Source organism: Vombatus ursinus, unplaced genomic scaffold (assembly GCF_900497805.2).
Source record: "Vombatus ursinus unplaced genomic scaffold, bare-nosed wombat genome assembly UNPS02011649.1, whole genome shotgun sequence".
Lineage (NCBI taxonomy): Eukaryota > Metazoa > Chordata > Mammalia > Diprotodontia > Vombatidae > Vombatus > Vombatus ursinus.
In genome coordinates this window covers 1737265-1755608 of record NW_020951427.1, presented here as the reverse complement: position 1 = coordinate 1755608, position 18344 = coordinate 1737265, and the positions used below count along the sequence as shown (strand labels likewise).

Below are 18344 nucleotides of genomic sequence, written 5' to 3'. Positions count from 1 at the left end.
TCCCATCTGTGAACTATAAGATAAATTTCTGCTCCTTAGAAACACATTGTCAGTCTGAGTTACATATGCTTTAGCAGCCAAATGTTTAAACAGCTTCTTGGCATTGGTCTCACAAAAGCTTGCTTCCTTTGCATTATACTGGATAATTGTTTTTCTTAGACAATATAAAACAAAGATCTTTTTGTTGCCAACCCATCAGATTTCATTAAGTTCTAAACATTGTTCTGGAATTGTTTTATATATTGTTAATCACAGTTCAGAAACAGGATCCATCTTAAAGTAGATTGAAGAATCTTTGAGGACAATTCAAGAAACAAGCTGAAAAATATTATATGGCTGACTTATATGAGCATGTGTTTGTAGAGATAAAAATTATCAAATATACATATGTGTATATATGCATATTACATATATTATATAACATATACACATATGTAATATGTGACATATCATAAATGGAGAGAGAGGAGGGGGAGTGCAGTAAGGCATAATGGATTGAGATCTGGCCTTGAAACTTCTTATACCTGCTAACTGTGTGACCCTGGATAAATCACTCAACCTCTCAATGCTCTAGGCACCTTAAGTCACAGATAAAAGTGCCAACATTCATTGGTAGATGGAGTTTCATTACCTGGGAGTTAGCATGATAAATCTGGTCTAGTGGTTGAAAACTTTGAATATTAGACTAAGAAATCTTAACAGTACTCATCAGGAAACAAATAAAGGTTCTATCAAATTATTGGAAGTGGCCTGGCATAGTGATGGACCACAGAAAATAACATCCCATAATATTGGAGTCAAACTACCATTCCATTTTCCATTCCAAAATGTGTTGTTCTTTGAGGCATACACACACACACACACACACACACACACACACACACACACATATATACACATATATGGCAATAGGATGAGAAAATGTTATCATTTTTACTTAGCAGATATCATAAAGTTTGCCCTGGATCATTTGATGACAGAACTTACACCCTAATGGGAAAATGACAAACAAGAAAGAACAGTATTAAATTCCTCTTCTTTACCCAACATAGTCCTTTTCTCTCAAATTCATATAGAATAGTAGATTTAACCCTTGTTATATTCAGTGTGATGCTGATGATTTATTTGATGAATTAAAGAAAAAATGATGGAGCTATCCCAACTCATACTTTGATGCTTTGACATTTCAAACCATCCTTTATTTCATCCATAAGTGTATTCACTCCATCAATGCTGACTGCAACCCTTCTATGCCTTAATAGACAGTCTTCATGAGTTGTGGTTAAAATATTTTTTAAAAATCCATAGTAACCTTCTGGTGAGATGTCACGTATATAGGTTCATGCTTGGATGACAGGCACACAGTATGTCACTTGAGTCCTATTTCTACCTAAGCTTACTTTCTGCTGATCCAGTCTTCAAACCCAGAGTCATCTTTCCACAAGGAAGCATTAAATTAGGATTTTAATGGAAGATTCTGATTCATAAGTATTTAGGGTTTGACTAAAAAATTAAGGCCCAATGCAAATTTTCAGCATAAAGAAAATTAAAAGAAAAAAATAGTGAGAGATCCTTTTTTGTCAATTCTTTGACATTTCTTTTAATGAACCGCATAAAACTAAAAGCAAGAGCAAATGGCTATGTAACCTGCAAAGTTAGATCCATAGCACTTATCAAAGCATAATATAATAGATGGTTACAGTTAATAGATCTTCTCCCCAAAAACATCTTTTGGTAGAAACTGACTATATAAGGTTGATTATCCCCCAGATTACTCAAATGCTTTTATCTGTCTAAAGATCCATTTTTCCAATACACTTTTCCTTGGAGATCTAGAATTTTACATCAGCAGAAACATGCCTCATTGGTGTTTTTGTCTAGGGAGGATGGCCCAAAGGTAAGGGAAATGGAGAAACTGAGATGCTAGATTTGGGAAATGAAACTAGAGAAGTTAAATGACTTGGGCAAGGTCATACAGCTGATTGGTGGAATCCAACCCAGGTTGTCTGATACCTAATTAGTGTTCTTTGCATAATATCACACTGGAGGATAGCTTGATTAAGAAGTTCATTTGGGAAAAATAATGAGAAATTACCTGACAAAGAGGCAGGGGTTCTTCCTCCAACGTAGACATCCTTAAAATGAATCTCTGGAAGCAAAGTCTGTTTCTTCAAGCGAGTCACAGGTTATTCAAGTTTGGTCTTTTGAGCACAGGTCTCTATTATTATTCCCTTCTCCCTAAATGAATTGGCTTTTAAGGTCTGACTTATTTATTCTTCTACCTTCTCCCACATTAATCTTCCTTCCCTTGACTAATTCACTCTTTCCAGTTTCATTCTCTTAAAAAGAATTGCAGGGGGTGGCACAGTGGATACAGCATAGGCCCTGGAGTCAGGAGGACCCGAGTTCAAATCCAGCCTCAGACACTTGACACTAGTTGTGTGACCCTGGGCAAGTCACTTAACCCCGATTGCTTCACCAAAAAAAAAAAAAAAGAATTGCAGTGATCACCCTAGCCCCACATGAATACATACATATGTGTATATATTCATATATATATATTTATGTAGATAAAAATATATAAAATTTTACTCATATTGTATTTGATTAAGTTTTATGTATATATAAACTTAGATAGATAGATAGATAGATAGATAGATAGATAGATAGATAGATAGGTAGATAGATAGATAGATATTAGATGTATTTCCTTTGCAGGGTCTTAATTTTTCATATCTGGGGGATTTTTTTTAGGTTGCTCCTGCTTTAAAGAGAAGTATGACCTGACATCCAGAGGCTTTACTGTAGCACTTTCTTATTTCCCCACACAGGAAACTCATGTCATTCCTTTGCTCCTAGCATGCCTTCCCTCCCCCTACATGTCTTCCTACAGAACTTCTTCCTATCTTTCAGGTATAACTTTACCCCACCTCATCTGTGAAATATCACTTGAGTACTTTAGTACAGTGTACTCCCTTCCCTTCTAAAATCGTATCACACTGACTACAGTACCACATATCAAACATGCACTGTCCTCAATTTTAACTTCATGAAAAATTGCACCATGGATTTGGAACTGGAAGGGATGGTGAAGGATAAAAGGGATGGTAGAGAATCCAGTGCTCTCATTTGTCCTAAGAAAACTGAGGTCCAAAGAATGGCTAAATGACTTGCTGAAAGCCACACAGATAGCAAATGCAAAATCTGGGACTCAAGCTCAGGTCCCCTACATTCAAAGCCAGTGTTCTTTACCTGTCGACAAAAATGATTCCTCCTTAAGGACTGAGAACCTGTTATATGTGTCTTTATATCTCATCCTCCCTAATATTAAATACAATACCTTGCCCATAGTATATACTAAATAAATATTTATTTGGTGAATTAAATTTGTTCAATGAATTTATTGAATGAAAACAAATAGATAATGGGGAGATTATCCTGATAATGTGGAGACCAAACCCCTTTCTGCCTGAATTACTTGAAACTGCCTACTCTTTACTGGATATATGTATTTGGATAGTCATCTCCACTCCCTTTTTTATAGACATCCAACTGAAAAGTAGGGAGGTTTGGTTGCCAGGTTCTTGCTAGCCTAACCTAAGCTAATACAGCTGTTCTGACCTGCTAATCTTTTTTTCTTTTCTGACATTTGAGGAATTATATGAATTCTAATAACCCATTGTCTTTGTCATTCTCTGCCCCCACAGAAGATAAAGTGTGGTCAACTGTAAATCATGACTTGCAGAAGCAGACTCCTGTGGTCGGCTATAGCCCAGAAAAATACTCGGTGGTACAGCTCAATTACAGTGCCTCCATGGATCAAATCACGGCCATCACCAGCAGCGCAGAGTATTGTGAGCAGTTTGTCTCCTATTCTTGCAGGATGTCAAGGTTGTTGAACACCCCAGGTAGGCTGAGAATGGAATGTCACTTTTAATTACTCTCTCAGCTGGTGGCTGGAATTGGCTAAACAATTCAACAGGTGCAGGTACCTAGTTCATCCCTCCAGAGGCTGGGCTTAGGTGAGCAGGCAGCAGTAAATGAAAGGAGTAAAATCTCTTATTTTCTCCAGGGAATTAGACAAAGAATGCATGATTCTTGATTTGATGGGCTTGCATTATTCATAGATTTATTTTCTTGTGTTTTATTCTTTTCTGAGGCTTTTTGTTAGGAGAAGGGCCTTTGGTAAAAGATATGTTGGGCTTAATATAAACTTAGAGGAAAGTTAGTTCAACCTGTTTAAGTTTTGCTTCCTTTAATGTAAAAGAAAAAGGCTTTTAATTCTGAGTCTACTAGTGTTCTTTGCCTCTGGAAATTTATCATTATCCACACCGCCTCTCATGTATTGGCATGTATGCTATCACTTATCCCATCACCAGAGCTGTCACTAGGATTTCTAGTGCCTAGGGCAGATTCCCTTAGGGGAAGAGATCATCTAAGATATAAGAAGGCCTCACCTCACTTTGCCTGACAAATTCCCTATGAATGGGTCCACAGGTCCAGCAGGAGTTTGATATATTTATAGTGAAGTGAACAGTCTGCTTTGATTCCATCCAGCACCTCCAACAGAGGAGCCAGCCTCCACCCATGGCTGATGACTCCAACTTGTTGGAGGAAATTACTAGTGGAATAAAGCTTGAGGCATGGTGGTGAGGGGAAGGCAGGCCCTAGGGGGCATGATGGAAATAAGACTCTTGTCATGGTGGACTGTGGCCAGACAGAGGAATAGGGATGGTCGTGCATAGTTTCAGAGGTACTGGAAAGTTATGAAACATGGAATTGACAGGACAAAAAAGTGTATTCTGCTTCTCCCTCAGATGTTGGTAAGCGGGCACAAATCCCCCGTCATCTATGCTAATTATAATTTTGGCCATTGTATTGATGTATTTTGTATATATTGGTTAAATGTCTGTGGTGTCCTTGTTTGGGAACAAGTGATGTCTTTCTTCTGGGAGACACCAAATAACACTGTGGTTAAAATGATGTGATAAAATAGATTTGATTTATTTGGGCGTACAGTTAGAGAAAAAAGCACTATGAATGTGTGTGAATGTTATTATTTTCTTCCTCACTTTTTTTTTTTGGTGATGGTGTTTTTTCATGAGAGATAGGATCCAGATGAACTTAATATATAGATTGCTTGTGAGGGGATTAGAACAGCAAATGTTTAATTGTGGGAATTGAGTGAACCACACTGATTCCATCTTGTGACTCACTTCTGGAGCTCAGTTCCTTTTCTGTATAATTATGGGTCTAGTCCAATTTCTGCCTTGTAAGAAAATTTCATTCAATTATAGGAATTGTGTGTGTGGGGGGGAGAGTATTGCATTATTTAAACCTAGACCTACATGGCTGAGAAGCTGGGCCATCTCTGCATGTTGCTTAGAGACCCTTAACTAAGGATCTAGGTTATGCTGAGTAGAAACCAAGTCAGAAACAAATATAGATGCAAGGAGTTTTCTTACAAATACACATATTAAGCAACTCATCTGCCTGATCTGAAAATTGACACCATACTGGTCAGTTATTGTTTCCATGTTCTTTTAATTGAATGCAGACACTTGAGGGGGAGTGGGATTTCAGAGAATTTCCTTTATTTCAGGGAATTGGACCTGTTTGCTCTCTCCCTCCCAACTTGGAAAGTCCTTAATCTTTACTCCAATTTGAAATCAGACTATCTAATTTTGTATTCTTGTTAATTCCTTTCTTTTAATTAATCAGTTTTATTTGATTAACCGATTTTAATACATAAAAATCTGTCTCCCCCTCTGGGGTCTAGTGCCAAAGCTGAGGAGACTTTGTCCTAATTTGTTAGACAATTGGCATGCATTGCTTCATAAATTGATATACTAGGTAGCTCAAATCTTTGTTTCCTCAGTCATTCCATCTTTCACCTGCCACATTTGAGTCTTTATTTATATTGGGATAAAAGTTGAACTCAACCAAAGAAAGAATTTTGATTCAGCAAACATTTAACAATGCCTGCTATATGCAAGAGATATAGGTTAAGAGCATAGCAGTGTCGGAACATGAAAACAGTCACTTACCATACCACACACTGGTTTAAAATTAAGTAGTGCGTGGAGGACAGGACTTGGGACCAGGAATATATAGGTTCAAATTCCACCACAGACATTTATTAATTATGTGACCCTGGGCAAATCACTAAAACTCTTCATGCCAGCTTTTTTTTGTGTGTAAAATGAAGGTATTCAATTCTGTGACCTCTAAGCTTTCTATCTCTAAATCTGTGATCCTATGATACCATAGTCTCAATGATCTGTTCAGTTCTCTGAATTAGCATAAAAGGTAATCAAACTTAGAAGGAGTTGCAAGGAAAATACATCTTAGTTCTCAGAGTGTGCTATATGTACTAGGTGTAAATGTGATCAAGATCAACCATCCAGCAGACATTCGTAGACATCTATTTGTGTGGGAGAGTCAAAGAAAAATAGTATGCCATCCCTTTAGGATTCTATCAACACAAAGTGGAGAATTTTGTCTTGATAATTAAATCCAACAAACACTTGCTGTTTCCTGATAATAGAAATGAACCTGGGACTGGGCTCTATACTCAAATTTTGGAGAGAGAGAGAGAGAGAGAGAGAGAGAGAGAGAGAGAGACAGAGAGACAGAGAGAGAGAAACAGAGACAGAGACAGAGAGACAGAGACAGAGAGACAGAGAGACAGAGAGAGACAGAGAGAGAGACAGAGACGGAGAGAGACAGAGAGAGAGAGATTAGCAATACAGCTTGTTGTGTGATGGACCATGCATAGGTATTGGCATGGCAAGAACTAGAGCCTAGGTATCTTGGCTTCCAGAGAATATTTCTTTCCATGATACCCTGTTATCTCTATTCCTTTGTTATTATCCCTCTTCTCCCGTTCAAAGTCTGCTCTTTGACCATGGTAGCATGTAAACTGACAGAGAAGAGACTACAAGGTTATACCTCCCAGGGAAATCATATAACAAAAATTAGAACATTAAGCTAAAGTGATGAAGCTCTCAGAATTGCAGTATTTTATATCAACTGGCTGGTGTGTTTGGGGGGAAGTTTTGAGGGGATCTCTCTGGAGTCCTAAAATCATAAATAATATTCTGCCTAAATATAAGGTGTCCCTGAACTTATCCTTTATAGTCTATGCAAGTCATGTATTTCATATACAAGTTATTTAACCCTGTTCTTATGACAGGCCCCACCCCTTTCATTCTCATATTAAGAGAATATGATGGATTTCTTTTTCTTTTTAGTTTTTCTAACCCCCTGGATAGCTCTTGAAAGGAAAAGTATTGGTTGTCACAGAAAGTTTCTTTATTCTGTAGTATTATATATGTATCAAAATAAGGAAGAATACATTTTAATAAAAATATTTAATTTGCCATTTTAAAGAGCTAATGGATGTTAAAATTGTTTTTTTTTTCCTTTCCTTCTTGGTGACACTCAATTTTAAGTATCCATTTACTTGTACTTAACTAAGACTGAATTATATTGCAACTTCGGCAGAAGTACATGTGACATCTGTTTGAATATAAAATGGATTCATTATAATCATTGAAATTAAAATGAATATCAAATGAGCTTGTAATAGCAATGCATTTAAAATGTTATTCTTTATTTTGAGAGTCTCACCCTCATGAGTTCATTTGGTGCCATATAGTTTCTAATGATACTTAAAATAAGATTTTTAGTTGGTATTTCTATCTCACTTCAATTTTGATGAATGTTCCATTGTAATTTAGCATTAATTAAACACAAAAGTACTCTTTATTGCTGTTCTTCAACTTTCTCCAGGATTATAATGTATGGTTTGCCATCCTATTGTGACATGTTTCCATGGTTGTTGTTTTTCCTTCACTAATAAAATATGGAGTCTAATTTGTGAAGGTTTAACAATCTGGAACTACTTTTCACTAAAAGTTTGCCAGCACTTATTTTGCAAATTAGGAAACTGAGACCCAGAAAGACTGAACTACTTGTCCAAGGACACAAAACAGAGCTGACATTTTGACTAAGGTTTTCTGAATCTATTCCATTACCGTACCTCCTGAATATATTACATACTTTTTTTTTAAACTCCTAATGAAGACTTACACAGGTCTTCATACAGAATTTTCCTGCTTTAATTATAAAAATTTTACAGACTTTGAAACAAAAACACAAATAAAAACAAACTGCTGTTTGCAGATGATGTTTTTATGTATCATGACCAATTAATGAGATTAGCTGGTGGGTGTAACTAAGGATGAGCAAATATATACTGTCCAAATACAGAAATCTTTAGATGGCTACTCAGAAAAACTGAAATGTCAATACACTTTGTTTTTGTTGTTGTTATTCATTCATTGAAGTTATTTCTGACTCTTCATGATCCCATGGACTTCTGTCCATGGGTTTTTCTTGGCAAAGATAGTAGAGTGTTTTGCCATTTCCTTCTCCAGTGACAAACAGAGGTTAAGTGACTTGCCCAAAGTCACACAGCTAAGAAGTTTCTGAGGCTGAATTTGAACACAGATCTTCCTGACTCCAAGCTCAGATATCTGTCCACTGTGCTACCTAGCTGTTCCTGTCAACATCCTTTGGGGGAGGTTAATTAGGACTACAAATTTAAAGTTATTTGAATTTGCAAAATGTACTGTACATGAGAATACACATATTAGTGAAATATTTTCATTGATCACTTGTCTCTGATTACTTAGAAAATCAGAAAAAGATCCTAACACTAGGACTAATAAGAGTCCTTGTAAGGGATCTAACCATTTCACAAAAATCCTGAGAGGTAAGTCAGCATAGTGGATTGAACACTGAACTTGGGAGACAAGAGAACTGCACTCAGAGGAATATGTCCTCTGACACATTGGACGCTGATAGGTAGCACAGCAAGTAAGAGCAGAATTAGTAAGACTAGAATTCAAATCCCAACTCAGATGTCTAAAAGCTGTGTAACTCTGGGCAAAGTCAGTTCTGCTCTTTCACCTTCACTTTTCTCATCTGTAAAATGGGAAGTACTTACATCGAGAATTCAGTAACATAGCATATGTAGAGTCCTTTACAAACCTTAAATCTTAATTTATATAAATGATAGCTAGTAGTAGTAGTAGTAGTAGTTGTAGTAGTAGTAGTAGTAGTAGTAGCAGTAATAGTATTTGTTGTTATTGGTGGTGATTTTGTATCACAATAGGAAGAGGAGAAGGAAAAATAGGGGTAGGAGTAGTGGAAGAGGAGGAGGAGGAGAATGGAGGAAAAGGAGAAGCAATAAGATGATGAGGAGGAGAAGGATCTGTATGAATTATGGGCAGTTCACTTGACTTTTCAGAACCTTGGGGTTTTGTTTTATTTTATTTTGTCTTTTTACAGAAATGGAGGTAAACATACTTGAGCATAGCATTGTTGTTAAGAAAGCATTTTGGAAACCCAAAAGAGCTATGTAAATGTGAGTTATTACTACTGTTATTATTATTGTTATTATTATTTTACCAAAGTAAATCACCTAATTCATGTTTTTTCCCCTGCAATTGGCACAATTACAGTATATTTGTTTTAATGTATATTTTTTCTCAGATACTTTTTTTTTGCCATGTATCATTTTTTATAATGCACATAATTTGTTTAGGAATTCTACTCTTGATTCCTTAGATATGAAGGTTCCAATTTTGCTTATTTTTATTTAATTGTGGGAATAGAAAATTGATATTAATTGCTCACTGTTTTGACAACTTGAGTATGCTTTTAGTCTCTGGGGTTGTTTTGTTCCTACTGGCTTTTCAATATAGTTGTAACTCTCATGAGTAATTCTTTGATTGCTTAAAGGCCAGTAGAGGGGAAAGGCTGGGGAAAGGCAATATAAATTATCCATTTTTCTGTTCCATTTAGCTTAAAATTTAGACCCTATGTTGAAAGGAATTTATGCACGAACACTTCTGCTTTTGTAATGAAGTTGTGTGAAATTCAATATAGGTCAAGAATGCCGAACTGTGATTTAGAAACAATCAAAAGGAAAGAAAGCATTAGTAGTGTTTTGTAACTACTATGGTCCTGCTGGTGGAAAAGGTTATAACCCATTCCTAGCAAATATTGCCTGGCATTTGTGTTGTCATTGAAAGAGCACATTTACAAGTCTGCATGCCATGTATCATTATTGATTTTTCTCTAAGAGTATTTACTGTCACTTACAGGAAAGATTCATTATGTTTTTCAAGAAACGGCACTGAGACTATCACTAGGCCATTGCAGTAAAAGAGTAACATTGGAAGAAAACAAGATTAAACTGTGTGACTGAGCTGGTCCAATAGTGGAATAATCAGTGAATTAATCTGTTGAACTGGAAGAGATACAGGGATCAGGCCGTATGATTCCTGTTGATTTCTCCTTCTGTGAGGTGGTCTGCTAAATAGTCCACAAAGCCATCAGATGCTTAAGGACAGAAGTCCCATTAGTAATGAGACTCCAGATAGTAACAGTTATTTTCTTCAAAGGACCGACATACTCGGGAAGCCTTGCTTACATGCAGTTCCCAAAGTAGAGACTTCATGGTCTATTTAATGGGGATATCGACAATAATTCCTACCTTGTTCCTCCAGTCCCTGCCACAAGAACCTAAGAGTACCCAAAAGAGAGTTCATCCACTAAGAGGCACAAGATCCTCTCCATTAGTACTGGAAAGAGTTCTGGCTCTGGAGCTGGAGGGGACCTGAGTACAAATCCTGCCTTTTTACTTACTGCCTGGGTGACCTTGGACAAGTCATTTAACTTGCCTGGCCTCAATTTCATCATCAATAAAATGAAAAAGCTGTATTTTATGAACTTTGAAATCCCTATAGATTTCTAATCCTTATGTAAAATCGTAGTCCTAATCCTTATGATTGATTACTCCCTCTCCTATAATTCAAAGAAATAAGCCTTCCTTTCTGTGTAGCAGCTGCTGATCTGTGCTAAATAAGGATCCCCTGGCTCTCTTAGTATAGTAATATTTGAATGAATCTATTCATTATTATAGATGTTCCCTGGACTGGTGCAGACTGAAACCCTTCTATGTGTGCCTTCTCACCTGTGCAAACCATCATATCATGCCATGAATCTACCGTGGAGGATCCATACAACACCCTGGAAATCTTCTTGTTAGGTTAATACTCTCAATCCAGTCCTTAGGTATCTGTCTTTCATCACAGAATCTGAAAGTTGGAAGGGATCTCATCTACCATTTTGTCCAACCCAGATGTAAAAGGAGCTCCTACTATAACATAGTTGATAAGTAGTCATCTAGCCTCTCTTTAAAGACTTCCAAAGAAGAGTAGCCCCCATTTTTGAAGAAATCCCTTCCACTTGGACTGCTTAGTTGTTAGAAAAAAATTTTCCTGCTATTAAGCCAAAATTTGTGTCTTTGCAGCTTTTATCCTTTGCTACTATTTTGGTACTCTGGGGCCCAACAGACAAGTCCAATGCCTCCTCTACTTGACAGCTCTTCAGATATTTAAAGACAACCATCATATCTTTCTCCAAGTCCCCTGAGTCTTCTTTTCTCCAGGCTAAACATGTCTGATTCCTTCAACTGCTGCTCACATGTCATCAGCTGGAGGTCATTCACTATCTTTGCTGTCCTTATCTGGGCTGTCTCCAGTTTATCAATGTCACCTTATCTCTTGCCCTTTCTCCACTGGATCTCCTCTTTTTCTTGTCATATATATACCCAGTGATATCTTTTAAAGTGCTCACTGTGCATAGTGAAAGTGGCAATATGCTGTGGCCTGCTTTGGTCATTTGCATCCTTGGCATTGTCTGCATTTTGTAAGTTTTAGAAATGATGATGTTTCATTATTCACAAATATATGGCATCACTAGGAAAATATATGTTAAAAGAATAGGTTTGGTCAATAGGGATTAGCTGGGAATTATTGAAAGTGTAATAGTGATGCTTAATTGATATAATATACCCCTCATTCATCATCTTCTGTAGAAAAGCCTCCACTAAATCTCATATGCCTCTTTTTATCTTTTCAAAATGTCATTTTATAGTAAAATGGAAAATAAACATGTAACACGTAGTCATGGACAGAGTTTAATTCCTAATGAGTTATAATGGTTGTAATGATTCATTTGTAATAGAATAAGTGCTATTAAATACCAATAATATGGTAAGAATAAATTACTAGTTATTAATAGGTGTCCATGCTAGTCTGTACATCATTACCATCATGGCAATATTATTTTTTTTTTTGGTGAGGCAATTGGGGTTAAGTTACTTGCCCAGAGTCACACAGCTAGTGAGTGTTATGTGTCTGAGGCTGTATTTGACCTGAGGTTCTCCTGACTCCAGGGCCAGTGCTCTATCCATTGCACCACCTAGCTGCCCCAATTAGTAACAGTTTTGCCAGTGACCACCAAAGTCCTTTCAGACTTGTAATACAGATACCAAGTGAACTGATGAATCACCAGTCATCTTCATAGTCCTGTTTTTCCTACAGCATTTTCAAGTTAGTGTGACCTTAGAGTCCACCCAGATTTCCTTACTACTTTTATCTTGACCTCCTTCTCCTTCTCTTATCATTAACAACCCCCACCATGAACAGAGTAAGAGTTTTTCTAATGACATAATAATGTCCCAGTTAACCCACACTTAAGCATCTAGAACCTTCATAGTCAGCCTAAAAAATATTTCAGGGTGTTGTGTAAAAGTTGGGGATTTAGCCCATTACCTAGGAATGTCTGAGGGTATGAAATCAAAAGCTACATTTCTAAAACCTTCAGACAAAGTCAAAGGCTTATAAAGTCACCAGGAATTTAATAAATGGTAAGCATAGCCCTCAAGTATTGGGATTTGGGAGCCTAAAACCTCTCTTGCTGGGAAGTGCAGATTAGTGCAACAAAGAATTTTATTCAGTAATGCAATGCCATACCATACATAGATTACCATGGTACAGTTGCAAAGTTCATCTTGAACCAATCAGGTCTAGAGAATGCCTGATCAGAATGCAAATCTGAAGTTGCCTTTGGATTGTTCCACTAAGGGATGCGAAAGCAGAACTTCATCTGTTAGTTATTTTCCAAGAAGTGGTGAAGCGTTCTCTTTTTTACCTCTGTTTTTTCAACCTGCACCAATGAGATTTCTAATTTAAGACACTAAATTGGCTCAGGCTCCATTCCGGGCTCATTCTCCTCTGAACTCTGGAGGTGATTTCAGATTTATATTTTAATTTTGGCCTCTTTAAATCTAATTACTTTGGTGAGCACCTTCCAGCTCTACCATTGTGTCACAGAATTGCCTCTTATATTTCTAATCAAACTATTTGAAATATGTCGTGTTTCATGGAATTCTAAAGTTTTCAGAGTTCTGCTTTCTAGCTCTCTAAAGGACTTCTTTCCTCTCTCAGTGTTTATTATTTATTATTATAACTCAAGTCACCAAGGACAACTTGAACTTTGTGGAGTTCGTTTTTCATTTTTTGAAAGCCATTTCAAGTTCATTGCAGTTTTTGCTTACTAGAGTCTTCCAGTTTGACAGGAGCTTGAATATCATCTATCCCAATCCTTCTATTGTACAGATGGGGAAACTGAGGCCTAGAGATGTTATATAACTTTCTAAAATTCCCTTAAAAGTCAATGATAAAGGTGAGACTGAAACCAGAAATCAGGTATCTCCACTTCCAGTTCAGTCCTTTTTTTTTTTTTTTTGACACCATGAATCCTCTACCAGACTGGGACATGGTCATTAAAGTCTTTAGTAGTCAAAGTGAGTCAAAGCAAAGTGATTTGTGCTTACAGACTTAGTCTATAAAGCATGCAATTATAGGCAAACTATATCCCCTAACAACATTACAAATTTATATGTACCCTTTTTCTCTTCCCCTCCTACTTCCCTGTCAGGTAAGATAGATTTCTATATTCAAATGATTGTGTATATTATTCCCCCTTTGAGCCAATATTGATGAGAGTAAGGTTCAAGTGATACCCATTGCCCACCCTCCCATTTTCCCCTCTGCTGTAACAGGTCTTTCATGCATCTTCATGTGAAATAATTTACCCCATTCTTCCTCTCCCTTACTTCTACACCCAGTGTAGTCATTTTTCTCATCCCTTAATTATTTTTTATGTCATTCCCTCAAATTCACTTTATACTTGTATCCTCTGTCTATGTGTATTCCTTCTAGCTATACTATTTGTGGGACAGTTTTTAAAAATTCTAAGTATCATCTTCCCATGTTGGGATATAAGCAGTTTAGCTCTGTTGAATCTCTTATTTTTTCCCTTTTTACCTGTTTATGATTCTCTTGGGTCTTGACAGTGGAGATCAAATTTTTGGTTTAATTCTGGTCTCTCCTTATGCAAGCTTGAAATCTTTCTATTTCATTGAATGACCATTTTTTCCCCTTGATGTATTATGCTTAATTTCACTTGGTAAGTGATTCTTGGTTGTAGCCCTAGCTCCTTTGCCTTCCAGAATATCATGTTCTATGACTTCCAGTCTTTTAATGTTGCACTGCTAAATCCTGTGTAATCCTGATTGTGGCTCCCTGATGTTTTAATTGTTTCTTTCTAGCCATTTGCTGTATTTTTTCCTTGACCTGGTAGTTCTAAAATTTGGCCATAATGTTCCTTGGAATTTTTATTTTGGGATCTCTTTCCTGAGGGGAATCAGCAGATTCTTTTAATGTCTATTTTGCCCTCTGGTTCTAAGACATCAGGGCACTTTTCCTTGATAATTTTTTGAAAGATGCTGTACGGGTCCTCCTTTTGATTATGGTTTTCAAGTAGTCTAATGATTCTGACATTGTCTGCTGGATTTATTTTCCAAGTCAGTTGTTTTGCCCATAAGGTATTTTGCATTTTCTTCTATTTTTTTTCATTTGCTTGAATTTGTTTGATTGATTCTTGTTGTCTCATAGAGTCACTAGCTTCCACTTGCCCAATTCTAACTCTTAAGCAGTTGTTTTCCTCAATTAGCTTTTTTTATTTTCTTTTCTATTTGGTCAATTCTACTTTTTGAGCAATTGTTTTCTTTTTCCAAGCTGCTGACTCTCTTTTTTTTCATAATTCTCTTTCATTGCTCCCATTTCTTTTCACAATTTTTCTTCTACCTCTCTCATGTGATTTTTAAGTTCCTTTTTGAGCTCTACCATGAGTTCTTTCTGGGATTGAGACCACTTCCCATTTTTAGTTGGGGTTTTGCCATAGATGTTTTGACATTGTTGTCCTCTTCTGAGTTTGTGTCTTGATCTGTCACCTTAATAACTTTCTATGGTCACATTCTTTTTTGCTTTTTTTTTGTCCATCTTTCTTGACCTTTTTTCCTTTCTTTTAAATTTGAACTTTGTTCCAGGGTAAAAGGGGTACAGTCTCAGGCTTCTTATGCCAGGGGCTGAAGGCCCTGACTCTTTATGTGGTGCTGCACTGATATTGCCTTGAGGCCCAGGGGGGGCCCTCCTTTCTGGCGCTATGCTGAAGGGGTGGAGTGAAGGATGCTTGGCAACTTACCTAGTGTTAAGCCAGGGTCCTAGTGATGGTGTCTGGTGTGTGGTGGGGCCCGTGGGTTCTTTCTGCATTTCCCAGGGAATACGCTGAAGCATATGGACGTCTGTCCACAAAAGGTTGCCTGTTTGCCTGGGGCTACACTGAAGCACATAGTGGTTGTCAGAGCTAGAATCTGCCAGTTCCCCTGTCTATGCTGAGGCACCTGGTGGTGGTGGGGGGGGGGTCCTCCTGTTGACATTTACTATCTCCACTGCCCTGGAACTCAGTATCCACTACTGGTTTGCTGAGGTGGGGCTTGCTGCTGGCTTGCTTCCTCTCTTGGACTGCATTTGCCTTTTAGCCAAATGAAAGACTTTCCCTGCTGATCTTCTAAATTTCTTGGGCTCAAAGATTATTTCACTCCATCTTTTTACTGGTTTTGCTGTTCCAGGACTTGTTTTGGGGTGCTATTTTATGGTTGTTTGGAGGTAAATATGAGAGAGTTGTGACAATTTACTGCTTACTCCACCATCTTGGCTCCTTGAAGTCCCTGTACCACTATGTCCCATTTTTGACAGAAGCATGTGTACTACAGTCATTTCTCACCTAGAATAGGACCTTTGACATGTTGCAAGAACAAAGGAAGAATAATTTATTTACCATGGAAATAAAAAAAAATCAACAAAGAAGATAAAATTACCTTAGTTAAACTTGCTCTTGGCCCTAAGATGAATATCACTGTCTTTAAAAAGCACCAGTGATTTTTAGAGCTATGAGCTTTATATTTCACTGGAAAGAGATTACTTCTAGAAATGCACTTACCTCTAAAACCACATGGGGTATTGATTAGCCCAGGATTTATTCAGAGAGAAGAGGATTGCCCACACAGTCCCCCAAAACATTTTTCTGTAGAATTGCTAAATGTATCTTCAAATTAACAGGTCTGATCTTTTTTTTTCTTTTGGATGTTCCTTTTGCAGCTGCAAAATTCTGAGATTTTGTGATAAACCAATACCTATTAATACCTTAATGAATGCTAATGTGTTATACATACAAGTAATATATACATTTTAACATGAGATCATGGGGGAAATGTCTCACATCAAAATTGTAACTTTAAAATATGTAGGACACCAGAGTAAGCCAGTCAAAAAGATCTTTGGACTGAGTGACTGTTTGTATAGTCCCAGCTAGGGGGTTTAGTGGATTGAAAATTGGATTTGGAGTCAGGAAGACTGAGGTCAAATTTTGCCTAGATTCTTCCAGCCATATGACACTGGACAAATTAATCATTTTAGCCTCATCTATCTAATGGGGATAATAATAGCATCTAACTCATAGGGTAGTGGGAATCAAAAGAAATAACATATGTAAGATAATCTGCAAACCTTAACATGTTATATAAATGTTTGCCATCATCATCATAGAAGTTATTATTCTGTACCCTGTGTATGCTTATCTAGCTCCACTTGGGGGTAGAGCTGTCACCAGTTGTGCTCTCAGGAAATGTTTCTTGTTTACCCATAGAATGAAGTGTTTGTTTTTGCATTTCTGGGAACTCAATAAAGTTTACCACATTTCACTTCTACGTCATTTTAAATCGAGGGCACAGAGCTCTACTTAGTGGGTAAGTAAATAGAATATTATATTAGTCATTTTCATGTGCCATTAGGTCATTCCCTGTAAAAATGGAGTTAATGTGCTTTAGGGGGCCTTTTATCTCACTTCCTCAAAGTGTGCTCTAAATGAACAAAACACCACTCTTTCCCTCTCTCCTGTGCTGTCAGTCCTCCACATCCTTCCATTCTGCCTGAAGTATTTTCTTTGAAGCAGTGAATATGCTAGGAGGTGTATATAAAATGAAATTCAATGTCATTTGTTTATTAACAGTAGTTTTATTTTAAAAGTAGATCAATAAAAGCCTCTTGTTTTTGGAATGCTTTATCCCTTTATTCCTGCTCCTGTGGTATTCTTTATTCAAGGTGCTTCTCCACCCCACTTCCCATCAAGATAGTTTTTTCTTTAAATTGTTTTTAACATGGTTTCTTTTGAAACCAGAATTAGAGTTTTGCTTTTTGTCATCATCTTCCAATAATAAATAATCCAATAAACACTTATTAGGTCCCTACTTCATGCCAGGCACTGTGCTTAACATTGAGGATACAATTAATGAAAAGAAAGCTATTCCTTGCCCTCAGGGAGTTTACAATCTAAAATGGAAGACAACACACAAAAGAAAGCAAGACATCAGCAAGTGTGGGGGATGGGAGACATGGAGGGAGGGAGTGAGGAGAGACTAGGGAGTACATAGCATGGGGCATCTTGTGCTGAGGAGTTTTAACCAGGCAGGGCAGCAGAAGGCAAAGTGGAGTGAGCTGAGTCCCTTTTCTGTCCTCTGTAAAGGAAGGCATTAGGAGGGCTCTCCAGTCAGAGGGGAGAAAAGGCTATGGGAGGCAATATCAATCAGCAACTTGCTGGTGAGTTTAGAAGTGATGAGTGCCTCTGGCTATGGCTTCTTGTTCCATGGAGTGAAACCAGACAAGGCAGTGGATGCAAAATATCTTTAAAACATAAGAAAAAAAATTTTAGGGTGATATTAATAATAACAATGACTAACACATTTGGAAATTGAATGCTTGCAAAGAGTTTTACATATTTAATTCCATCTGACCTTCCCAACAACCAAATTAAGCAAATTTTTATTATCTTTTTTTAAAGTGGAATTTCTTTTTGTTTTGTTTTTTATTTTATTTATTTTATTCTGAACTTATAAAACAAGCATTTCCTTAAAAAGATGGCTGCACATGAAATTTCAAATCTATTATATACAACTTGCTTTTCCTTTTAAATATATAACAAAGTTATCATGTGACTTTCTTTTTTCCCTTTTTTTCTTCTCC

The 18344-nt window shown here is 37.0% G+C and overlaps 1 protein-coding gene across 1 annotated transcript in view; it reads left to right on the top strand.

Moving 5' to 3' along the window:
- Positions 1–18344, top strand: part of CNTNAP2 (contactin associated protein like 2) — a 2649987-nt gene that overhangs the window by 1826843 nt on the left and 804800 nt on the right. The window contains exon 13 of the mRNA XM_027856858.1: positions 3708–3908. Coding sequence (XP_027712659.1) covers positions 3708–3908 — 201 coding nt within the window. The remainder of the gene's footprint in view (positions 1–3707; positions 3909–18344) is intronic.